At 38.0% G+C, this 26,718-nt stretch overlaps 1 protein-coding gene across 3 annotated transcripts in view; it reads right to left on the bottom strand.

Annotated features, from left to right (window-relative positions):
• Positions 1-3,452: 3,452 nt before the first annotated feature.
• The window catches only part of gfra1a (gdnf family receptor alpha 1a), a 90,664-nt gene continuing 67,398 nt past the window's right edge, over positions 3,453-26,718 (bottom strand). For all 3 annotated transcript variants that reach the window (XM_079362635.1, XM_079362634.1, XM_079362636.1), the window contains 5 exons: positions 25,492-25,601; positions 23,885-24,019; positions 15,795-15,976; positions 8,760-8,807; positions 3,453-5,011 (listed from right to left, as the gene is read on the bottom strand). In XM_079362635.1, coding sequence (XP_079218761.1) covers positions 4,859-5,011; positions 8,760-8,807; positions 15,795-15,976; positions 23,885-24,019; positions 25,492-25,601 — 628 coding nt within the window. In that variant the 3' untranslated portion in view covers positions 3,453-4,858. The remainder of the gene's footprint in view (positions 5,012-8,759; positions 8,808-15,794; positions 15,977-23,884; positions 24,020-25,491; positions 25,602-26,718) is intronic.

Genomic DNA, 26,718 nt, shown 5'->3' with positions numbered 1-26,718 from the left:
CATGTGAGAAGTTGTAAGAACATGCTGTTGTTTTTTTTTTTAAGAAAGACTCATGACCCATGATTTTTTAGGAAAATATTAATGAAACATAAATCAAATAAACCAGAACATTTAAAAAAAAAAACCAATGGCAAAGTAAAACAGCTGACAAGAATAGAAAGATCACATGCAACCTGCATAAGACCTCACAAACACTTTTCAGCAAAAAAAAATAAAAAAGCTGTACTCAAAGCCGTTTTCAAAGATAATGTGTGAAGATTGAGAATCCATATGAGTTCGTAATTGTATTCACTTGCCTAAACAGGGTCCCGGAAGCTTCTACACAGTGAGGTCCTCCACAGTCTGCCTCAGGGTTAGCCTTATTAGCTTGCTCGCTCTCAGTCTTTATGTAACACATACAGTTATACACTTTGTTCTGCTGTGCTCTTTAAACACTTTGGAATATTAATGAGTTGAGAATGAGATCTCAGCTGTGGCTGCAGGTGCTGTTTTAGTATGAGTCTTAGTAGGTATCACTGCAGGTAGAAGTGGCAGCTCAAAGATCCACCATTGAGTGCTAAAGTCAGGCTCAGCATGCACCTGCTAGTTGCAGCTCCATGGCTGTCGTTGATTTAGCTTGCTATGCATTGAATCATCATCATTGGTCTTAAGCTACAGGACTGTAACTCTTAATAAGCATATATCCCTTAGGATCAAATGGATGGGTAAATATTTATTTTCTAAGAGACCTGATGTGACTGTAGGTTGATTTTAGCAGCACAGATAGAATCACATCAAAACACCATTCAATGTCTTATCAGTTATTGGAAAGACACATTTGTATAACATTGATATAGTCTCTGCATCTAAAGCGTCTGATGTATTATAATATATGTCCAGTAAGTAAGCGTATTCTTACCATTTTATAAATAAAATAAAATGTCTCCTCACATGTATTACAGATCGTCAGGAGAAAAACAAGTGTTAAAACTTGTTTAGCAAAGGATCTGCAAGTATGATTTGGTTGATTATTTTGAAACATGAATCTATTGTTTTATATTAAGAGCAGACTCAACCTATGGCAGCTTACCTTTTTTTCTTTGCATTGAGCACTGGACTTCACCAAAGTGTTAGGGTAACTGGATTGGTACATGGTCATTTGACATGAGCTTATATCAAACTTTTCTAGTTTTCTGACTACTTTGAGCATTTTTACACCCCTAGAACTTGACTACCAATCCACAACTCTTCACACACTAATGATAATCCCATTCATACACGTTTACTGTATATGCCCCCACAGGAGTAACTTTGGGTTAAGTGTCTTGCCCAGTTAAAAACTCATGGCTGATGGAGCTGAGAATTGAACCCCCAACTTTTCCAGTTGAGAGTTGTCCCCTTCTACAAGTGACCCACATCCATCCCTCCCCCTTAAGCCAAAGCTACAGGAGGACTCTATCTTTTATCTGTTCTCTTCCTCTTGGCCTTTGATTCCTTTAGCTTACCAGGACAACTTCGAACTCCCTTAAATCTCTTATGACACCTTTCTACACCTTTTCCATGTGATTGTCTGCTTGTATGATGGTTTCTTTTCAACATTGTTAAATAAAATAACACAAATTAAAAACAGATTGGATGATTTAACAGTTTTAATCATAACTTTTGTACAATAGATTTTACATTTTCACAAGCTAAGAAGTTAATGATTCCGGATATCTGAGTGACTGTGAATCTCCAAAAATCCATTTTTGGTATTTTTAAACAACATGTGGGATGGAGATGGTCAGCAGACATTATATAATATCTTTAACGTTTGGCCTATATTATCCCTATCAGCTAGAAGTGAACCCCACTTTAAGGCTCTTCAAAGTAAATTTTTGAGGCTCATCAAAGTAAATTGAACTACTGAACCACCTCCATACACATATACTCATATTCCAGAGCCAAAAAATATGACTTCAGGATCATGTATACAATTATTTGATGCTCTGTAAAACATAAATGTGTGAAATTGAATCCATACCAGGTATGCTGCTTGTTACATTTCCCTTATGTTTATCTGCAAATGACTGACCCTCTTTTTGTCAAACACAATAAAAAGCCTTTATCGGTACCATACTGTGACTTCCCAATCACCATGCAATGACCATTTTCTTGTTTTCCTAAATTTAAGTTATTGTCCCCAAATCTATTTCAGCAATAAGGCCAAAATCCTTTTGGTAACTGCTCTGGGCAGTCTTAGAGAAGTTGAACACTTTGAAATGATCAACAGTAGGGCTGGGGTTAGGGTAATGTTTCAATTTAACTCATCCAAAAAGCAAAAATTGGTAAAAACAAAATATATAAAAATATGCTCCAATCTTAGCTAAAAACAAAATATTTTATTTAAGCAATGTCATCAATGGGATTATTTAACTACAGTAGAACTGTTACTTTGATATCCTCTTTCTCAGATGCAATAATATTCCATAATCATGTACATACAAGGGAGAAATATACACAATATAAAAAAAACAATAATCTTGCTTATTCAATGTACTTCATGTTGTATCTGAATGTCAAAATAGCTCACAATGCTCTGGAATAGAATATCATCAGACATTTATCTATCCAATTTATAGTTTCAGCCAAGTACATACAGTGCATATACCATGTTTATGCTCGGTATATAACATTTAGGTATTACTATACATTTATCATGTTTGAGAAGCTACATAAAACCCGAGCAGCGTATTGTATATGCTTCTGCCAATGTCCAAATGGCTAAAGTAACTCTGTTGAACATGCCACAGTGATGTACAGTATGTAAACGTCTTGATTATGTTCTATAGAAGTCTGTAGAAATACAAAGCACGTATTCACAGATGGGAGATTTGAGAACTGTATGCCTCTATTTGAAAAGCTAAAGAAAATGGATGGCACATGTTTACTGAAACACTGCTGTGGCCTTTTATTTTCCCTGCAATCCTTGGGAGAAGACATAAAATGGTTTGATGATTTGCATACACTACAAAAGCCACATGTCACATACTGTCCAGAGTTTGTTGGTTACTTGATCAGTTGCTAAACCCCCAAATTATGTGTTAAGTGTTCAACTGAAACTTAATTGAAGTGTTAGTTGATCAACAAGAGTTTATGCATTTATTCCGGCTCAAAGGGTGGTTTCCATGAAATGGGATGTACCGTGTTAGCTTTAGTTGCAAACTTCAGGGGGCATTCCTGATGATGTATCAGGAATTTCAGTCTTTGAGTTCAAATGGAACATATTAAACACGGTCTGAATCAGCAGGATATGCTATTTGACATAACTCAGCCATCAAATATGTAACAAAAGCCCTTTTATCATACTCACTGGAGGGGTGTATTGCAGGGGACAAATTCGTGAAATTACATGTCTTTTACTGAGTAGCCTGTAAACCATACAAACTCAGGTGAAGAAGGTTTTCTTTCAACACATACATGACTTCATAAGCTGGAGTTGAAACACGGCAAGTTTAATACTGCGAAAATCGAAATAATGTTAAATAAAGTAACAAGAAGCAATTCCCCCTCTTTTGTCTTTTAAAGGCCAATGTTTAAAACATTACCAATTTCAAGCCTGCCTGTCTCTGGTTGTAATTGCAGCAATTGGGGGTAGGAGTGGGGCTTAGCAAATGTCAATTTTAGGCGCTCAAACTCTTGCAAAACATTTGTTGACAGTTTCAAGACTGAGGCAATAGATGGTAACACTGAACTGACAAAAAAAAAGGTTTGGAGCAATGGAGGTGTAAGTAACTTTACAACAGTTAGCTTGTTTTTCTTTCATCTGCTCTTGTTTTTTGTGGATACAGTGCAGCAAAGTACATCAAAACAAACAAAAAAAATAAGATGACAGAAAATCCTTCAGGTGACACTTTAACAGCGTTCCAAAGAGAAACGTGGAACATGGCTTTGATGTCTAACAATTACAAGTATGTACAATCACCAATGAGTGGATTTCCACAGCAGCATATGAGCTAATTTTCTGTGATCTCTGTGTATCACTCTGTTTGCAATAACAAGGTGTAAGAAGAAAAAAAAAAAAAAAGTATGCTAAAAGCCTGGCGCTGTGTGTGTTTTAGTCTGAATGTGTGAATATGTGCAGTGTGTGTAAGTGGGTCTTTGCTTGTGTGCTTTTGCCGGTGGTGGCAATGTGTGTTCAGTAAAGACATTTTGGGCGCACGTGTTCTTACTTCTCAGATGGTTTGGCTCATTGGTGTTCCCCCTTGAAAAAAACATGGCTTTCAATTGACTTTCTTTGTAAATTACTGTATATATCCACAACCTTTCATAAAAATGGAAAACACCAGATTACGTCATTATCAAAACATACACTAACCACAGAGAAGACTAAATAACACCAAAAAGGCTGCCCAAGTGATAACATGTAGCCGTTACTGAACTGACTGTGACTTTAAGCAATAGATCCCATCTTTAGCCTCAACACACAGACAGACGAGGATGGAAACTTTAAAAATCTATGCTCGGTTACATTTTCTGTGTACCTTTCCAACAGCCACCAGCTGTGTTTTTTTGGAATGTAGTCCTTTCCCCATTTCTGCCTGACACATAAGCTCTAAAATCCATGATTTTATTCACCAAACCCACAGGGGACACACAGCAAAACTGAGTTAACAAGTAGAGAAGATCACTGTTTAAGCACAAAGCTGCATTGCAAAGGAAAAAAAAAGACAAAACATAAAACAGCTTCTCAAAAATCCATAAAAACAAAAACAAAAGTTGGAATCAAAAGAGAGAGGTATTACTGAAAAGTAAGGATATAATTTCTTCTTTTGCTTTTTCTTTTATACAAATGTGTGTCTATCAGTCCGTTTGAGCTTGTTGCTGTGATGCAGCGAGGCTACAAGACGCCCAGCGTGGTTAGCGCATGCATGCTGCAGTACCACAGCGAAAGCAGAGGGGGCAGCAGAGAGGCCAGGTCTGCAGGCCGTCTGGAGACAGCAGAGTCCCTCAGGATGGCATTGGATGTGCTAGGACCGTCTATCTGAGGGTCCTGGGACAGAGGGATAAGAGGGAAAGATTTGTTAAAGTCAAAGAGTTCCATAAGACATATTCCAGTTTGTTATCAGTGTTAGTAAGAAATCAAAAAGGAGGTAGAATTGGTTCATCCTTATTATTCTTTAAGCACTGCACACTACAAATGTTGTTGAGTACTGATGTTGATCTTATTTTGGTAGTAGAACATAAAATGTAGAAGAAATACAGTACAAACTGTGGAAAACATACAACGATTTGTAGCAGAAGGAAAGATTTCATTTTAAGCCATGTGAACAATGACCTACTGAGAAAGTTTAATTTAACCTTGGCTTAATTGGCAACATGACAACTTTTTTCAGTTCTCTTATTCTTTCATTTCTTCAATCAAATACCACAGTGAAGCCATGGAGTTCTACCATTCCGAACTTTGATTTAAATTAAATCCAACCAGCATATTGGTTAATGTTTGGCATTTAAAAAGGGACGCCAGTTTTGGTGTACTGATCTCTGTCATTTTAATTCTGTTCAAAAATCATGACGAATAGGAATCTTAACATTCAAGGATAAGTGAGTCAGGATTAGAGATAAGTCTAGAAGAACTAATCATCACATTGCCCGGCAGCTGTGCTGCAGATTATTCACCACAGTGAATCTAAAAAAACCAAAAAAAACAACTTATTTTTTTATTTAGAAATACACATCTATCTATCCAAATATATGGATTTGATGTATAGTGCTGTGTGATCTGACCTTAAAGCATACAAAGCTAAGCTATCATGCAATCTGGACGCAGATACAGGTCCCTGTTGTGCAGGAGGGCGCGACACAGCAAAAGCCTGGTGCCCTCAATAAAATGCATGACACAGATCCACCTCAGTTTCATTCCCCGATCCCCTCATAACCAAACGCACTGTATGTCCTGTTGTCCCCCATGTATGTTTCTCTGTCGCTCCCTGTCGGCGCGCAGCCCTTAAACTGTACTGTTTTTTTGGTGAAAAAGAATTTCCCCTCGGGGACAATAAAGTCTAAAGTCTACATAATAATTATCCAAATACAATTAACCAGAAGTCATCTTGGAAACATTGTATATTCGGAGACAAACATTTTTATCACTTATTTGCCTGCTCGGAAAGTCAGATTGTGGGATAAGGATGATGTTCAGTCATGTCTCGGCTCTGGCAGGAACCTCTTGATCATATCCAAATCTGATTTTGGCAAAATCAATGACAACTTGATAACAAACAAAGTGAGGAAAATCTAGTAATTACAAAAAAAGGGACTAAGTCGTTATTGCCACGAGGATTCAGTTTTATTCATCTATAAAAAGATTGGTAACCCTTAAGGCAAAAAGTCTTTCTAATTTAAGGCTATACCTGTAAAAACGCTTCAATATATTCATCTTTTTTTGTATTTGTCTATATGCACATTTGCACAAGTGTTTATACAGAGCTTCATTACGAGTATTTGGCTTGCTAATATAGCTGTAAGCTAATGGCCGGGTCATTTCCTCCAGACCTGTCCCTGCCTCTATTAAATGTCAGTCCAGTGCATAACAGGGCCTTATTATTGTACAATGACATTTACTGTGAACTTTAAAAGCCAGTAGATAAGCAACAATCCTCTTCCAGCCTCAAAGGAACTACAAAGAGCAGGAGTTTAAAAAGGAGGCAGGAAGGATTGCCCTGGCAATCACTCTCTGTGGGAGGTCAGAGACTTGAAACAGCAAGTGTGGATAACAGTTTGTGATTATTTTGTAATTTTGAAAATTGCCTTGTGGTCATGAATAAAATTGTTTTCTGACAAACGCAGGTGAGAGAGCTTAAGAAGTCATCACCCCAAAAAGATTCGGACGACTTTTTACATGCAGTGATATTTCATTGAAGAATTTATTCTTTTAAATGCAACTTCAGATTTCATAGTCCTGTGTAAGTGTAAGCCTTGAGTCGGCCAGTCATTGCAAGCCTATAATATTATACTAGTACTTTTTTTAGGGCTCCAGAAAAAAAAACTGAGCTACCATTATTAAAGGCAAGAAATTCAATTTCCTACGTTACAGAGAAATATAATACAGTGAGATAAAGCTTTCTAAATATAAAATATAAAATAAATATAAAATAAATATAATTTACTTTCAAATGTATGCAAATATTACATCTTTCTAATCTCAAAGTTGGCTGCAAATGATATACAGGTGTGACTAATATAGCAATATAAAATGCGAAGACATGTGCTGTTGTGACTGCAAGCTGACCGCCACCATCCCCCATTGCACGCAGCATGACTTGTGGAGTTACATGTGGAGTTCCCTGAGGCTCAATCTTCTCCTGTTAAACACCTGCATGCTCCCCAGTGGCAGATTTTTTTTTTTCAAAAACAGTCCCAAGTCACATTGGCCGAATACAACCACTCAGTAAATCATTGAGCGGCTGTGCCATATTTGTTTTTTTTCAATTACAAAAAGAAGCAGGGGCCAAGGAGAAGGGAATACAAGTTAGCATGCATCTTAAAAGAATCACTGACAAAGACATGTTGGTGTCATTAAGGACTCTGATCTAAATTTCAAGAGCCACATAAAGACAATTACCAATTCTGCCAACTATCAACTAAAGAACATATTAACACTTAATTTACCAAGGTCTCAGTACCTGGCAAATCTTTTCCATGCATATGTTGTCAGTAGACTCAATAACTGTAACAGTGTATTTACAGGTATTCCTAAAAGATTAAACAGACAACTGTAGATTTTTCAGAAGGCTTCTGCTATGACCAAGAAGCGCAACACTCCAGCTCGGAAGTCTTTAAAGTGTATTCCTGTATAGAAACCTTTTGATCTGGTTTGAACCATCCAGACCACTTACAGAACGGTACAGTAGCTTCTCTCTCCAGAGTCAGAAGCACACATGGAGAAGAAGCATTCAGTGTTTATGCTCCATACAGTATTTACAAACTCTCTGAAATCTGCAGCACTTTGATTGACTTGTTACTGAAATGTGCTAAATAAAAAACAACAATTTAGACAACAATTTTGAATCATAGCTTGCATTTAAGAAGTTGGCATAGCAACTGTGACACCAATCACAGTACGGGCTACTGTAAGCCACAAGTTTGGCATTTTTGTCATGGAACCATCCTTTACAAAATGCAGTTTAAGGAAGATTCAAAACTAGTGATAAACCAAAAACATATTCAGGGAAATGTTCACTGAGGTGATAAAGCAAGCGATAACTAGGTCCTGTACCGGTTGACAAAACATAGTTGGACATCTTCATAAATCCTCCAGTCGTGCTGGCCATTAAAAGGAAGGAGGTTTAAGTTGGCTCTGTTTTGGCTTCACTTTTGAAACCAAGGGGCTATGTCTGCTTTTATACCCAATCTTTGCATATTTTATATGAAAGTTTGCTTTTTTATGACAACAGGTAGCTTTTAACAATATGAAACTTTTATGTTAGAAGATAGTTTAAGAAAAAGGTTGAGGACAGGTTTACACTTGAGCAACTGATGAGAAAGCCTTCAGGAAAAAGTACAATCAAGCAACTATTTCTACCAACGTGGTAAGACTGTAAACCTGCTATTTGACACTCGTTCTGCTTTTCGCCTAACCTTGAGTTAGTTATGATTATCCAACAATTATTTTATTATTATTTTACCCTGTCCTGCTGGAAGTCATGCAGCTGCTTCCAGACAACCACATTTAATTGGAAGTAGAATATCCCTTGATATTTGTTATTAATTCCTGAAAATATTGGAATTATGTGAAAACTTACCACACAAAGAACACCATCAACAGTTGAGTTTGACTTTAATTTCTGAGCCTGCAACAGAGAGATAAAAAGAACATCATTATCATCAAAAAAACATGTTAATAAGCATCTTAATTACATTTGAGGTTTACATTTAGAAGTTGAAATGTTACCTCACAACCAAACATAATGTTCAGTCCTATTGCAGCTTTTACACAAAGACTGAAGTGAAAGTCGACAGAGGATCTGCAGTAATTAATTTACTGTGCTCAACAATCGATGAAACAATCTGTAATCTCATTACACTGAAAATAATCTGTCAATACATTTAAACAACAGACACAAACAATTGACATCAGTGTTCAAACACTGTGACTACACTTCGAATAACCATCACATTCAGTTGCTACATTTATGAACGCTTTGTGCTCATCTGATCATAAAAGCAGATTGGAAGCTCAAGCTAAATTGGAAACACTACAATAACCTCGGAGTGTTTACCCTGAGAGCCCGTAAAACCTTTAAAGCTTCTGATATTTTCACTAACAGGAGAGGAAGAGTGTGACTAAGCACAGAGGGACAGTCAAACCTGGACTGTGATTTCATCTCACATTTATCATTCAGTTGTTGCTGCCTGCTCAAACACACTGTCTTTGATTCTGTTGCTCTCTAACACACTGTTTTCTCTAAGTAGAAGCTGTTATGTGACAACAGGCGTGATTAGTTTTTGTTTTTTTTGTATTTTCCGGAATAAATATGCAAACCTCCTTTTTTTTAAATAATTGTTTTGGCTTTTTGATTTAGACATTGGATAGAGCAGATACAAAAACGTGTCAGTGATGTGAAGGAGTGCCATAAAGTTACATTTGCTAATTTCTCAAGATCATTGGCTCCACTATTTTTACCACTGGCCCAGGAACATGACTTTTGTTTTTTGTTAAATACGAGTCACATCAAGAGTTTACATCAAGAGTTTACACTTGAAATGAAGAAAACTAACTGATCAGATGCTTAAGTCATTTATCTAAAAACCTTTTTTTAATTTGCTCAGTTATTTTCAAATTCCATATTCTGCATTTCCACAAGCAAAACATGTTTTCTATACATGGGCAAATCGCAGGTGTTGAGGTTCAGAGTTAAAATTTCACCCTCAAACATAAACATTGTAATCGTGGATGGATCGTGTTTTTGGTGGAGGTAAGGTAGTTAAACATTTGGCTTGAGGGACACTGCGTCGGAGTTTGTGAAATATGGAGATTACGGTTCACAAACTTCTTAAAACCCCTCACCCTCTTCCTGGAATGTAGGAGGACAGTCAAAGTTTGCAAGTTTGCTTTGAATTGTCCAGTCTGGGCTACCATAAAAACACAGAAAGAAGTTGCAGCCTGCTTGAAGAGGAAGGCAAAGTGATAAAAAAGCCAATAAAATAACCATGGGACACAAAAAGAATGATCACTTTGAAGCAAGGTAAAGTTAATTAATTTTAAACCTCAGACTTAGCTATTTACATCAAGCTCACAAGATCTTATTAAAAAGCTGCAACTATAACAATGACCTTATAACTCGTGTTTAAATTATTGTATGTGCCTGCAATTCATTACACGTTATGAACCGAAAAAGACAAATAGATGTGACATTTATTCAGTGACACATTACTTTGGCTCTCTGTGTTCATGTTGCTTAGGTACATTTTAAACATGTGAGAAGTGATGTTTGCTCATGCTGCTCGTTGTTGAGTTGATTTGTTTTTTTGTTTGTTTTTTTTGCATCACAGCTGTTGTAATTAGCAGCTGAACATATTTCTGTCATCTGATTGCAAGATGAAGATTTTGTACATTTAGTGCATTTCAGGCCAAAGATAGACATTGTCTGTGTTTTAGTCTCTTCAGGATGAATGCTGTATGTGAGTGTTACTTCAGTTTTGCCTTCTGGCTATTTTAGCGTGTGTATGTAGGTTTGCACTTTGGCAAAATAATAAATGGCTCCAGGATAATGTACTGTGAAATCCTACTTGAGATTTACAGCATATAGCATGCACAGTTAGAATATATAAAGTAAGAAGCCTTTTTTGATGTTATTACAGATTTTCTTCAGTACTTAATGGAAAGTAAAGTCAGGTTCAGATGAAATGATGTTTATAAATCATGCTGATAATGCAAAGACCGAAGAAAGAACAAACCAAGAATCCAAATCATGCTATCCAAAAACAAAAAGTGGCTTTGTAAAGCTATTGTTACACATATGATGATTAAACACATCTTACATCAGTTTGGGTTGCACAATGAGGTCCCATCTGTGTTCACTGTCGTTGAAGATGCATTAAAAGTTTGAAACATTTCTCCATCTCGGATAGAAACACTAAGAGATCCTAATGACAACAAACGTCTACAGCTTGGTGTTTGTAGCGTGTAATCCTGAGGGCAGGACAACAACGAAACATTCCGAATTTTTTATTGCAAAAAGTGACTTCAGAAAAGTAGAATACATTTTAAAGTTGGGCTCCATCTGCCAATGCATTTGTTTAGACTGTTTCATCTCTAATGTCAACCCTTTTCAAAAGCATTTAGAACATAACACTGCAAGTTTCTGTCTTGCTAATATCAGTGCAATAATGTACCATCCAAATACGGGTCATGGAATTGCCAAACATACTGCGAGATAAGACCAGAGCTGTTATACTTTGGAAATACCAACATTTCTGAAAAAAAAAACATGTATCTAAATGTAAATGATTCTTAAGTGGCTAGGTTCAAGACACACACAGCAGCTCTGTTACATCCAGGACTCAGTTATAACATACACATCATCTCATGTAGCAACATCGTAGTAAGCAGGGAGGTTTTCAGAACATTGTAGACCAGCATGCGTAACTACTGTAAGTACTAAATCCTTGGCATTCCTCTTGTGAGTGCTTTGATTAAGCTGGTAATTTGAGTTTGATTCCAAACCATCAACATCAGTGATCTGACTGTTTCCCTACATACATCTCAAACTGTATAGACATAAACATCCTTTTACTTTTATCTCACCAAACAGGTCTTTGAGACATCACTTTCTTTGGCCCTATCTAATTTGATACAGTACAGCATCTTAGAACTTTAAAAAATAAAGCCCAAACTATGTGCATGGTAAGATATAATTGTTTTAATATTTTTTGTAGTAAAGTTAAAACTGAACCTTTCTCTCATGCAGACCACACCAAAAACACCTTGCTTAAAATGTAAAGCAAGACAACAATAAAAGCTTTTGAATGCCCTATAAGTATTGTTTGATATTGAATAACAGAACTTGCAGAGTGAAACATTGCCCTGGTTACAATTGCCTGCTTGGAGCTGAACAGTGTACGGACAATTTTTTCTTCTTACTGCAGTTGGTACACTTCTTTCTTTCTCTTATATTAGCTTAGTGAAAACTCAAAAAGATTTGGATTTCAAAGTATTCAAATACATATTCCTGCCTTGTGTTTGCCTGTTCTGTATTTGCCTAATACCTGCCTTTTCTAAAAGTCACATTAGCATGTGGTAGATTTCCATATTTGTCCAGGGCATGTACTACTCGCTTTAGAGTCAACTGCATTTCAAAGAACAGACTCAAGTTGCCCAGAGCGCTCACAAACTCACTGTTTATGTATGTCTGCCTCTCTGTTTTGGCACGTGTGTATATGTTGTATTATTCGTGTTGGGTATGCTGTGGGCTCTGCTTTGTCTGTTGTGTGATATGAAGGTAGTGCAGTCATTCTGGTGTTTTAATCTCCACTAAAACCTCAAGGGAGGCGGGGGGGGGGGGGGGGGGGGGGGGGGTTATGTAGACCGATTATTCTCACTGACTGTTAGTTCACATAACAAAAGGCAAAACAGAGAAAATCTAAGCAAGGCTAAGGGTGCTTTTTTACACTCCTAATAAAAATAAACCAAGGAATTCATTTGCACAGTTGGATTCAATCTGGTGTGAAAGCCACAAATCCAACCCTCGGCTATAAAAGGTGTGTCCAAATGGATGCTTTTGTTTGAACTCTGGCATGTTCCCTTTGAGGTGGGAAAAAAACAGTGTTTGTGGAATATAAAAAATTGGGATTACCTAAGTCGGCAGGATCCATCCTCAGGGGACCAAGTTAATTTGCCCCAGATTTCATCATGACCTTTTTAATGTGAAGTTGAGATATGCAGGTTAAACCCTTCAGCCAATCACCCAATAGACTAACCTATTCATGCCTGTAGCTTTTTAGATAGCATGGCTGCAAAGTGTAAGAACTGCAGGTATTTGTGACCAAACCATCAACCAGATCTCCTCTCATTTAGTCTTATAGGCTTACCGGGGGGGGGGGGAGAGAGAGAGCACCTTTCTTGTGTTGTCTGAACTGCATAAAGGAATCAAAATTTGATCCAATTTTCAAGCTTTCCACCTTTCATTTTTCAGTCCAGAACCTTTGATTCTTTTTCGTTTTTAGTAGATGTAAATGCACCACTGTAAGTGTTGTTGAGCTGTCGTTTACTGGAAGTGGAGAGGTTTTGAGTCACCGGTTAATGGGTATCGTTTTGCACGTGTGTGTTTCTGTGTGTAAGTTTGTTTGAACAAGAGGGAGATCAATGGAGAGAGTGTGTTTGTGTGTGGACGGGGTGTTTCTCATAGGAGGGTCCCATGAGTGTGTCATTACAACAGTGTAGCCTGCCTTGATACTCGCACGCACACACACACACACACACACACACACACACACACACACACACACACACACACACACACACACACACACACACACACACACACACACACACACACTAGAAAAGTGGTTTAACACAACTCTCTCATTAACTTGTACTTGACATGCTATCAGAACAGTGCCAACAGCACAAACGCACCAGTACACCAGCACAGCTCATTATCAGTGCAGACTGTGTGTCCGTAAGTGAGAGCAGCATCTGTGTGTATTTGTGTGTGCACAAGTGAATGTGTTAACGCATCTATCCACAATAACTGGCTGTTGGAAGTAAACTTGCAGGACGGTGCAACTACATGTTTGTGTGTTTGTGTGTGTGTGTGTGTGTGTGTGTGTGTGTGTGTGTTTGTGTGTGTGTGTGTGTGTGTCGGGCAATCCAATTAAATTCTATCTTTGTTTTTCCTAAACCAGTCTTGGATAGAGGCACAAGCTGTGATCCAAATCTAATCAAAGGGGTTACCCAGGCCACTAATTACTTATACTTGGCTTTAATCTTTAGGTTTCATTCAGGTGCCCAATTAATTTTTCTCAACTGACCCCAACTTCAACTTGAATGCTAATTAAAAATCAGCGTTTTAAGAAGGGATAAACTGACAATATCTTGTGTAAAACAGGTTGTAAAAGTGATTAACGCGCTGATAATTACTTTCACATTCTATATTTCCCCCATTTCAGCATCTTTGAGTTGATTTTGAGTTGAGGGAAGGGGATATGAAGAGGCTGTTCTTCTCAAAAGCCCTAATGATGGAGACAAAAGTGATGACATCAGAAGCTTAGGAGACTGTTATTACCTTTAGCAGATGGAGACTAAAACAAAGAAAGAATGAAAGAAAGAAATGGACATGTCATAACATCACTTTTGTTTTGTGAGGAAACACAAAGTGATGGTTTATCTATTTTGATATTTTGGGATCAGGACCTTCAAGCCTTAGGAGAGACAATATTTTACACAACTTTTTAAAAACAATTAAAAAAAACAACAACCCAACAACAACAATGATATCGATAGACTGCAGCAAAGTGAGTTTCAAATTGCACGATGATTTTCTGTCAACAAGGGTAAAGAATAGCTTGAGTGAATTGATGATTCTCCATCAGGTTGCAGTGTTATCATATTAGAAAATGGTTCTCTGAGCAACAGTCATCACTTCAGGTAATGACAGTATTATCCCCACTTCCTCTCTGACCCAGGAGGAGCCCATCCTCTGTGTTCAGGATTGCTGCTTGTGATCCGTCTGTTTCATCAGCCTGATATATTTTGTTCCTGTGGAGCAGGAGGTGCCGCTCCAACTGAGAAATACAGTTTGACAGTTTTCTTGGGCATAGAGGAAAAAACCCCCCACATATAGGTACATATAAATTCAGATCAGGTGATGACACTATACTGAAAGCAAGATATATACCAAGAGTAGAATACTGAATCATACATGGAATTATTTGAAGGGAGTTTCAGTAAACTATTTTGGGGAAAATGTCATTAAAAGTTGTCTTTGTTGGAGCATCGAAAGCCAAGCGATTATATCACACATCCCATGTATCACCACGACGCTAGTCTTCATTGCAGCAACCGTGGGTTCGAATCCCACGTTGGCCATTTGTAAAATGTCATCCAAAGTCTGTCTCTCTTTAGCTGTTATGTAAGTAAAGTTCAGTGAATAAAAAAAAACATCTTCAAGGTTGATGTAAAAAATGTTGGGATTTGCTCAAAATGTCTCTCACACAGGCCTCCTATGATTTTGTTCTCTAAAACAGTTTTTACGAACTAAACTAACTAACTAACTAAATAAATAAAACATAAGTTCCTGCATGCATATGTACTGCCGTGCATAACCAGATACCATACCAATAGTTACCTTAAGAACTGTTTTGGTCTTCACCAACACCTGAAAGATGTCTGTCCTAAGCAGCGAAACGCTCCACTTTTTTAAAATAAAACAACTTCTTAATAGTTCAAATTCATTAATCCTATAGTTAATATAATGCAAGACATTGACTGGACAGTACCTTCACTTGAAAGTGTTTCAGTATTTTAACTTGGTACATTTCATTTTATAAGAAAACCTGACAAACAACTGGACCTTGTAAAAAGTAACACAACAAAGAGTAAAAAGTAATACAACATGGCCTCGAGGAGTGAAAGGCAGTGAGGTATGCAACTGAAACAGACAAACAGTAAGATGACTATACACACGAGCAGTCACTGTGGATACTGAGACGGATGGACAAGTACATGAAGAAAGAGAGATCAGCAGGTCAGCATTGGTGACTTCAGAAACTTCTGCAAGTACTGACTTTCTACACATAGAAAACAAAATAGTTTTTTGAGCGCGTTCCTTTATTACCTGTAGGTTGCCACAGAAGTGGTAGATGCCAGGGTCTGTGTTGATGTGGTTGTCGATGGTGTTGGGGTTGCGTTCACGTTTCCTCTGGTAAGGCGTGGTGGTGGAGGTGGTGGTCTGGACAGGGGACATTGGCTGCCACACTCCAACATCTGTCCCATTCCCAAAGGCCTGGATGGCATTACCTAAAAATGGAAAACATAAAACAATTTAGCATTGAACCAAAGGGGGGATGAATGGTAGACATATCCCTACAAGGATGTTCTGTTATGTGAATGCCACAGAGGCGTAATGGGGGGGAATGAACTGATCCCAACTCTGCGCCGCCTTTGAAGGTAGTAACATTAGAGGGATGAGACGGTATTGACTGAGTCAGCATAGGAGAGCAGCGCTGTGTGCAGACGCAGTCGAGTGTGTGTGTATGTGGAGCTTTTATATGACTTTTTCCACTTTCTTCTCACTCTCTCCCAGTTGCACTAGTTGTGTTTTTTTAAATGGCATGAGTAACACGAAGCAAATTTGTGACATTACACAAGCAGGTCAATGACCATTAGCCTCAAGTGAAAGTTGAAGCCAGGCCTCATGTCATGTGTTTGTATGACCCATTCACTGACTCCAACATTCCCACAAATGTGCTGCACTCTATCACTCCCCATGCATCTGCTTCTATTGTTATATTGCATACTATGGCGACTCGACATCGCTGCCGAGCTATAAATGCCGGGTATAATGCCAGGCTGTTATAAGCTAATGCACCATCAACCTCTACAATCCTATTTTGGCCCTGAAGTTTTTATTCCAGAATAAAAACCATGTATCCTGACTACTATGTTAGTTTTATTAATATTTTAATCATAAAGGTTCGAAACACATCTCTTAATGCCCCTAAGTTTGTTTATGTGCTGAGCTGGCGAATAGTACTTTGCTGCACCAGAATTACAACAATGTAACTCATAGCATGTCACTTTAGGATCCAGTTGGATCTTATCATGAATCACAAAGCTTGTTAGTCCCCATATTCAAATAAAGCTTTATACTGCACCAGTCTAAACCACAATTAAAGGTGAGTTAGAAGGTACTTAAGTTTTGTTATCACTTCCCTCCATTATAAATTCACCACACAGTCAAAAACCTGAGTGCTGATGTGGCTATTTACCATTAGAGTCCATTAGTAGCCCTATTAATAGCCTGCTATTGCTTTGATGTAAAAGACACACACACATACAGTATATACACACATATACACACATCAGAGGAAAGCTGAGCTGAACAGAGATGCAGTTTGAATGTAATAATGTTCTTCCCTATAACAGTGAATTATGACCCTGATACTGTGGTAAAGGAGGAGAAAGCTGATCTGCATAACAGCTCTTTAACCCCACTCTAATATCCATACATGTGCAAAGACAGAGATAGTCTATGTCTACATTATGATCAGCAAATCCTTCCTATGCTGCATCAGATCATGTGTTTTTTTTTTCTTTAAAGATGTATGTATTTTAAGAAATCTACTCTAACAACCCCCCTACAAAACAAGGGATTAGACATTTTAAGAATGTCATTCTTTCCGTTTATGTTTAAAAATGACAACAAATTGAGATTTTTCATACACATTTTTATTTTTCAAATCAACATTTGGCCTGGTTTGAGCTCTTTGAATAAACTCCTACTTCTGGATCATATGCTTCCATTCAAAAGCGTGTCCTTTAAATTGATTTCAGCTTAATCATTGTAGCAGCACTGAACAGAAAACAGAGGGAAAAAAAAACAAAAAAAACTGCATGAATGTGGGAAAAACTGAGGCTCTGGAATAAACAAACACGGCGTCAAATCAACATTTGCAATTTACATTCTTATTTCCTGGAAGTATTCATTTAATGGTTTTATTTTTTAAACAGAGAGTATGCATAACTCAAGCTGTTAACACATACTGGCATTGTTATCTAAGGTGCATTAATCAGAACTAAATATTTTCTGTCAATATCCTGCAGCCTTGATTTTTGCGACTTTACTCTTGAGTGTGTGCATGTGCATATTTAACATTTGTTTATGTACGTGAGCAGGTTTTAGTGTCGCTATCATCATTGTGCCGAGACAGCAGACAGCAGAGGTCTGATGAGCTTATTGTAAGTGTTGATGCACACTGTCTGCTGACCTCAGGCCTAATTACAATCGCTGCACAGTGGCTGTGTATGTGTTTGCATCCCAAAGTAGTAGTTCAAATAAAAAAGGACAAGTTGTGTGAAGTTTTATAAGAAGTCTGCCACAGCTGTTCACACATTTATTATCACTCTCTCATTCTTTGTCTTTTTTTTCATGGCACGTCAGGCCTATATACGGTGAGTTTTCCTTCGGTTAGTACAGAAACATTTATACAACACAACATTGTGTGTTGCTTGAAAATGAATACATACTTTTTTAATGAACATCCCAGCCTGATCAACATTTGGTAGACTACAGAGCTAATCTTCTCTCCAAAACACAACCAAATAGTAATGCTAATTTACAAGCACAGCAGACATCAACTGTGATACATACATCTGCTCACGTAACCACTTTCTATCTTCCCTCCAATGGGTTGCTGGCCCACGTACTGTAGGCTTGGGGCCTCGGGGGTGTCTTCAACTCTTACCTTAAAAGAGTTTGATCTTATCCGGCATATTCAGCACCTTTGTTTCGAGTCCTTTTGCTTCTGAAGGTTTGACTGCTGGATTATTTTTTAAATTGTTAAAACATAATTTACAAGTATTCTCCAGTCCTGATACTTCACTAGAATCTGTCAACGAACTTTTTTGCTCCTTTAAGCTACTTTAGCCCGAAAAGTGCCTTTATTGTTTAATGACCTGTTAGATAGGTCAGGCTCGACTCTGCTGGACACAGTGCCAGTTTTTTTGGATGGAAAGCAAATACTGGCGGTGCCCCATTGCTGCTGCTGCTGCAGAGTACCTGTCTTCTGCCTCCTGCCTTTAGCACTGAAAGTCAGTCCTATGTGTGAGACAAACAAGCTACTTAGAGCCACAAATGTTTTTTTTTCGGAATGGAATTCTGATCTGTAATTTCTGATGCATCAGCAGTGTTACCACACTAACAAGTCTTCATGACACAGTCTCATGTGAACTTGCTAACTCGATTTGGAAACACTCAGTTTGTACCAATAAGTGACTAACGCAGACACTTGATTTGAACCTCCAAGCAGGATTAAATAGTCATGTAACTCTTTAAAATCACTCTGCATGTAATTGTGCCACCCGAAGTAATCTTTGCTTTTTGGTCTGAAAGCTTAAAGGCCTCGTGAATTCTATTAATCTGAGAATAACTACTCAGTGTTGTGGTCTATTATTAGACTCATCATGGCTTTATGATCTCATTAGTAATGTTTATATCAAACAAGCCACTAAATGATGGTGAATTGATGGCTCTGAAATCAACAATGCAGTCGACTCGATGTTCCTCTGGGAGTTGCTGAAATGAAAGACATCACCAGAACGTAGTTGTCAAAGTACTGATAACAAATCCCCGAAGAACGCCCTAACCCAAAATCATCCCTTTTTAAGAAGCAAATGCACAAAATAAAAGAGTACCAAACAAGCTCAATGCATCATTGCAAGACTGGTTCCTCTTTAAAAAGTGTTCCTGGTTGAATTCCGACATGCCATTGCAGTTCCAGTTTGAGTTCGGCAGGTAAAGCATTTCACAGACAGTATCTAACCTCCTAAACAGAAAAACCTATATGAAAGTGAACATTTATCAAAGGGAACCATAAAGTCTCCATTAGATGCTCCAAGTTTTACCACATTTTTTTCTGCAAATAAATGTCACAGGCAGCCCTCTCTGGCGCTTTTCTTGCCAGCCCCTGGCCCTTATTAATGTCTAACAGGTGTTTTTCTTATTAACTCTGTTTTCTGTTTAAGACAGAAATATGTTAATATAAATTTTAACTGCAGCACTGCGCCGATGAAGTCCAGTGCACCTGAAAAGGCACAAAAGGAAAAATGGGATATTTCAGGTAAAATCTCGTTTCTGTTTCGCGTCAAGATTTAAGTCCACATTCAAACATCTCTTTTTCTCTATGCTATCAATGAGTGTTAAATTTAAGTTAGAGTTAAATTATACATGAGTCAAATTATTATTTATTTATGATTCAGTACCCTCGCATCTTGTTTTAGCTTTGTAGCGGGTGATTATAAGGCTCTTACATGCCTATAATTTGTAGAGGAATACATGGTGATTGTAAGACGATAATAACAAGGTACAAACTCATTATTGCCACAAAGATCTATCACTGAGGCAGATAAAAATAATTGAGTCCATAATTATAGGCTACAGTCAAAATTCCGTCAACAGGTCATAAAAACAGCTCAAATGTTATTCTGGACTATGTCGTCCCGACGCCCAGCCACCCCATCGGACTGTGTCGTCCCCAGAACCGCTCACGTTCTCAATCATGCACGGCCTGCTCTGACGTGCATCTCAGCAGCAAGGAAGTGTGGACAACAAGAATGTGAGGAATACAAAGGATAAATGCTGCCTCCATATAATCACATATGCTCTTTTGAAAAGCGCCTCAAGCTAACACTTGTTATGAATTGGCGCTATACAAATGATGATTGATTAATTGATTGATTGATTGATACTCTAAAGTGGAATAACTTGCACAAAAAGTATTCCAAGTGCAATTCACATAGAAAGTTATAGGAATCTAGATCATTCATATGTGAGTTGATGGTACAGTTTAATAGAAAGTAAACCTCTATCAGGTCTTTATAGATTTATGGATGCTTTAACCTTCACATTAAACCTTTAATGTGAGAATGTCCTCCATAAAATTATAAGGATTGTACAATTGTAGAAATGTTGCTCATTAAGAGTGCTTTAAGAAGTGTTTTACAGTGTGGACAGTCTTCATGCACGTGTGTGCACTCAGTTAGAACAGAACCACCTCAGCCTCACTCAGCAGAAACAACCCTTGTTAAAGAGTCTGACACAGTTAGAGCCTTAAGCAGCGTTAAGACACATTCTTACAGACTTGCCTTTTTAGCTGATGGATCCTTTTATCAGAGGTCTTGTGTGCATACTTTAACTTCACTGTTTTATTGATATTAATTATATTTGACTCTTGGCTCTTTTAACTTTTTTTTTTTTTTACTGATCTGAATTTTGCATTTTTCATTAATTGCTTCTGCACAGCACTCTGTGTCTTGAAAAGTGCTCGACAAATTAAAAGGATCATTATTAAAATTATTAGTCATTCTTTTAAAACTTGAAATCACTTCACTTGAAAAAATGAAACAAAGACAGGGACAGAACACAAAGTAGACTGCTATACTGTTTTTGTTTATGCAGCTTGGTGGTTTTAAAGAGATCAATGTTAACAGCTGTTTAATCTTACACAAAAAGGTCTTTCTATAAGGTTCTTCTCAATAATGTTCCCAAGAATGTAGAAAATAATCTTAGCTTATTGGTGGCAAAAAGCAGAAACCTTATTGAATGTACTGTGACGTAGAGCATTCACCTTTAACCCTATAGAACACAATCGCTGGGTGATTTTCACCCGAGCAAAAGTTTTTGACATATTTTGATGACAAGTACTTTTTATTTGGGATATTATATCGGGTAAAAATCACCCGGCGTTAGTGATGGTGTTACTAATTTAAGTGTTAGTGTTATAGGGTTAATGATAGATGAACACAATTAAGGTCTACTTTGGAACGGTTGGGGAATTAATCTGTTTTCAATGTTGTATTAAAAAAAAAAATCAATCTGCTGGAACAATTCCAGAACCTTTCCTTTTAACTGTTAGTAATTTTATCCACAGAAGAATGTGACATAGTGCAATGGGTCCTGTTAAAGACACTTGAAGAGTTTAAGAGCAGTAGCGCTAATGTGTTATTCTGAGTCTGCAACAGAATGACTCTTGATTAAAGAAGCAGAACTATAAAAAAAACAAAAAAAAACAAAGAGTGGTATGAGAACAGCTCAGTGTTTTAGTTTTTTTTTGTCTGTCTTGAAGTTTCTCTCTAGTCATGACCCTGTAGCCGACTGTGTGTCAGGATCTTCAGAGTTGTCAGTTCCAGTTACTGCTGAGCAGGCTTAATGAGTGTAGAAAGAGGGAGGGCATGAAAGGAGAGAGATGGAGACACAGAGATGGGATGAGCAGGAAGAAGTTAGGTGAAGCACGAGCAGCGAAAACAAGGGAAAGAAAGAGAGGGCAATGAGAAGATAAGTATGGAGAGTACAAAAAGAGTTCGAGAGAATGCCATTTCTAAACTAATTATGGAAAATTAAGACAAGGAATTTTCCATCAGTTTGCCCATTTGAAAAGCAAATATATAAAAATATACATAGAGACCAACGTTTACCCTTTGATCTTGCAAATCTCATGTCCACACCCTTTAAAGCACATCTCCAAACACATGAACATGCAGCAGAAGACACACACACACACACACACACACACACACACACACACACACACACACACACACACACACACACACACACACACACACACACACACACACACACACACACACACACACACACACACACACACACACACACACAACACACACAAACATGGCAGCCCCTATTATCTTTGGTAGACCAACATTGTTAACCCTGACTTGTAAAAAGACAACAGAGTAAATAAAACAAGAGAAGGAGAAGTGAAAAAGGACAAGAGAGGGGAAAGGGAGAATAAATGAGAGTGAAAGAGAGAGAGAGAGTTGAAAACTGGTAACTGACATCCAGATTGCGGAAATGTAAATCCCCCACTTTGTTGCATGGAGCTAAACTACCAGGGCTTTAACTCTTTACCTTTACTTTTTGCTTAGTATGTTAAGAGCCATATTTTAAACCCCACATCCAACTTAAAACAAAAGAATAACTAATTATTATTCATTGTGTTTAAGCTAAGCTAAGCTAAGCTAATTTTCATGATTCATAAATATATCTTAACTATTCATCTTAAAACCAAAAATTAAAGGTTGGGATCTTGTGAGGAATGTAAAAAAAAACAACATATGGATGATTGTCTGGCAATGAAACCCAATATTTAACTCAAAATAGCAGAGAGGCAACACAGCATGTTAGGACCTAGTCCCCACCACTTGTGTTTCCAGCCTGAGATGGCAGATGCACTTCCACTTGACAATCCTTGTGCATTCATTTTTCAACAATTAATTCACCCCTTTGTATTTCTATTATTACTGTGATTACTCCTGAACTAATTTGATAACCCTCGATAAGATCACCTTTGTTTCATAAGCTGATTAGTTTGCACAGGAGTTAACAAAACCTCATTCTAAATCTATTTCCATTTAAACATCAGTCTCGGTTTCAGGGACCGACCATCAAGCGTGTGTGATTACAAACATCCCTCCAGCTCAGGTGTCCTTGAGCAAGATACCCCCTATAAGATCCTGTGTTCTGACCCCCATACGGCGATCAATGAGGAATCACTTTACACTTAAACATCAGGACAGGAGAGCAGCTGGCTGACTGACATCGAGTGTGCGACCACAACAAAAAGAACAGAATTAGCTCTGATTACAAAGAAACACAGAATAAATCTGGCTCTTATCTCAGCAGCTTGGTACAAATGTACCGCAACTTATTAATTGTGGCTGGGAATATGTGAGTGTGTGTTTGTGTGTGTGCTGTAGGTGTGTGTGTGTGTGTGTGTGTGTGTGTTCGTGTTTGAGGGGGTTTGTTAATTAAGGTTGTTGTGTAAGTGGGCTAGATGATAAAGTGGCTTTCTGTCAAAGATGTAGAGCAGGAGTTCTGGTAGAGCTCTTGGGCACACGCACACACACACACACACACAGACTTGCACGCATTCAGGCACCGTGGTGCAATGTGACTGGATTCTCTATAATGCCGAGAGCATAACAATGCAAGCATAGCAATGGGATATATTTGGTTAGAAGGAGAGTCAGGAAAAGAAAAGAGAGGATAAAAAGATCCCGGTAGAGCAAAGTGGGTGAAAATAAAAAGTTAGAGAAGAACTGAAAGAAAGCAATACAGCTAAAGTTTATCAGGGACACAAAGAAGAACATACAATAGTGTACTGATCAGAAAGAAGGATTACTTACGGAGGCAGGTGTTCTCCGTGAAAAACTCTGTGAATTTGTCACACTCGTCCTTGTTGTTGCCACTGTTGCTGCAGTCGCAGTATGGTGAGACGCTGATTTTGGGTGAGCGCAGGTAGTTGGGAGTCATCACGGTACCTGCAGAAGATGCAAAAGGATTTTGACTCTTGTTTTCATCTGTCTTTATTAAAGAAATGTGATTTGTTAACAAGGGTCATAAGTAAACTGTTCTAGCCAACAACCCAAATATCCTGCTGACAGTCAAGAAAGAAAATAACGCTCATTTAAGTGCTGGTAAATGATGAATCCCATGATAACAAAGTTAAATGCTGTGATATTTTGTTCAATTTCTCTTTCCCCCATGTAGAGGACTAACGCAGTGTGGTGGAGTTTCTGCAGAGAGCAGAATGCAGAGAAGCCCGAGTGAAGAATAGGCTTCTCTCTACGAGGGAAAGTAAATAGCTTCAGTCAGTGATTTCTCACTCCCCCAATGGATTGTTCCCTTGTGCTGGCTGCACTCCAAAACAGGGCTTTTTGTTTTGCAGTAGACAGAATGAATTGGCGCTGTGTGGACTGGGTGTGCATGTGTGGCCCGGTTTAGTGAATTGTGAGGGTCGATTTTTGACAGCTCATTAGGTGTTTTGGTACCAGAGGAACTTTTAGTTTAGATTAGTTCTAAGATCGGTTGCAAGACCCGGCCTCTACAAGAACTTGAAATGATCCCAGCTGTTAGAACTGTCTTTAGAGCCAACACCTACTGAAGGGCTATTACTGAGAAGCAGCTTGAGTGACACACTGGATGGTGGCCAATCAGGATACATCATTTACATCATCATCATTTTAAATGTATTGATAATTTATACATAATTAGTACAAATAATCATTAGTTTAGCCCTAACAATGGCCTTAAGTGAGGCCTTCATTTTTATGTTTTTATCCCAATATCCCAATTTATCGATCCCATGGGCAACTTGGACAAAGGACATGAGGGCTTCTGGGCTAGTTTGGATTTTCCACATCCTGATTGGGAGTTGGGTCCCAACAAGGTTAAGTGATGGGGAAACACAACTTGGTCCATAATTTCATTAGTGTCTGCCAATTCCATTTCTTTTATCATGTCAATGGGAAGATCAAGATGAGCACTGGCAGTGCTAAAAAAAGTAAATAGTCAGACAATGAGAAAAGTCCAAGCAAATCTATTTTTTGAGTTTCAACTGCAAATAAATTCTCATCAATATTCTGGATGAACCTTTTTGCTTAATCCCATGTTGTCAGGTTGCATGTGAAATAAACTGTCACACTTCTGTATACTGTAAGGAAACATGTTTTTTGGGTTGGATCTAGCATAACAATAACTTACTGATGCAAATGAGTATGTTCATCTCACTGCTTGGGTTTCTTGAATCATTCGATTTGTGTTACCAGGTTTAATCTCTGATATTTTATTTGTTTAATCTACCCTCAGGCTCAAGTAACAGAACAATGAAAGAAGGTTGTCAAAATGTAATGATGCATTTCAGACATGAAAAAAAGTTGGAGCAATCCACTGAACCCTGAAGTAAATGTCAGTGCAAGGCTGACCAATCGCAATCAAATGTCAGCAAACTCACCAATCAGCCCCGAGTACGAAAGGAGGCAGTCTGCGTAGTTCTCCTTAAGACAACCTGACAGCGAGCGAGGCTCCGGCTGGCAGTTGACAAAAAAGTCAGCCAGTCGTGACCTGAAACAAAAAAACACACCCCTAATAAAATATCAGAGCCAAACATCATTAGAACTGCAAAAGATTTCATATGAGAAATATAGATGGCTAATGTGACTGGAATGTGCAGCAGTATGCCCCGTCCAAATCAGTGTTCACTGGAAGTCATTTCTCTCAATGTAATTAAGCGTCTTAATGGCTGCCGTCATTGCAGTGAGATGACCCTCTTATGTATGCTGTGGCTGGTTTATAACCTGGAATGAACAAACATAAAGGTATTTCTCCACCAGGTCTATTCTGTTTCATTTACTGCCTTCATAAATGTTTGTTACACTTTTGCCACAGGTGCAGTGGCATGTGAAATTGGAATGAAGTTTGGATTCCAAAGTAAGTCAACATTTAAGTTAGACTGAGTATGATATACATACACTTTGACAAAAAGCGAAACCATCTGATGAGTCTTTTAGAGTGTAACATATTTTTTGAGGAGATAACTTTATCGACAGCCTGAATGGAAAAAAAACTTTTACTTCCTGTAATGTTAATATTTAATTTAGAAAAGTAATTGTTACTATGCAAAAAGTGTTAACTATGCAGAGACATTAAAACTCACTTCAGCCTAATTTTCTATATAGTCCATTGTTCAGCCCTCATTATCTTGTAATTTAGGGTGCTCTCACACTACACTATCCGCACAGTGCCGAAGCACATTTAAACCTCAAAGTCCAGTTTGTTTGACGAGTGCTCCAATCCGTAATCATACATGGTACACTTCCATGACCCTAGCACACTTGGAAAAGGTGTGCTTTGGCACGGTACAGTTAATGCACAATCACAATCACAGTTGCAAAACTTGAACAGCTTTCCATTATAGAGAAACCCCGGAGTGTTATGGCTGTATCTGACTGACTCAAAAGCAACACAATCATTAAAGTATAGCTGTCATGTTCTCGGAGTTGTTCTCTGATGTGCAGACGTGTGTCCCTTCTATTTTCTATATTTGAATTGAGTTGAGTTTTTGAGTTGCCCTGTCTTGTAAACAAAGCATCCTGTTTTAATTCAGTGGGCAACACGTACTGTATATAAAGGAGACACTGTTTAACCAAAATTAGGTGAATTTGGTAATACATTAACGTCC

This window comes from Symphodus melops, assembly GCF_947650265.1.
Source record: "Symphodus melops genome assembly, chromosome: 15".
Lineage (NCBI taxonomy): Eukaryota > Metazoa > Chordata > Actinopteri > Labriformes > Labridae > Symphodus > Symphodus melops.
This window is presented reverse-complemented; position numbering and strand designations above follow the sequence as displayed.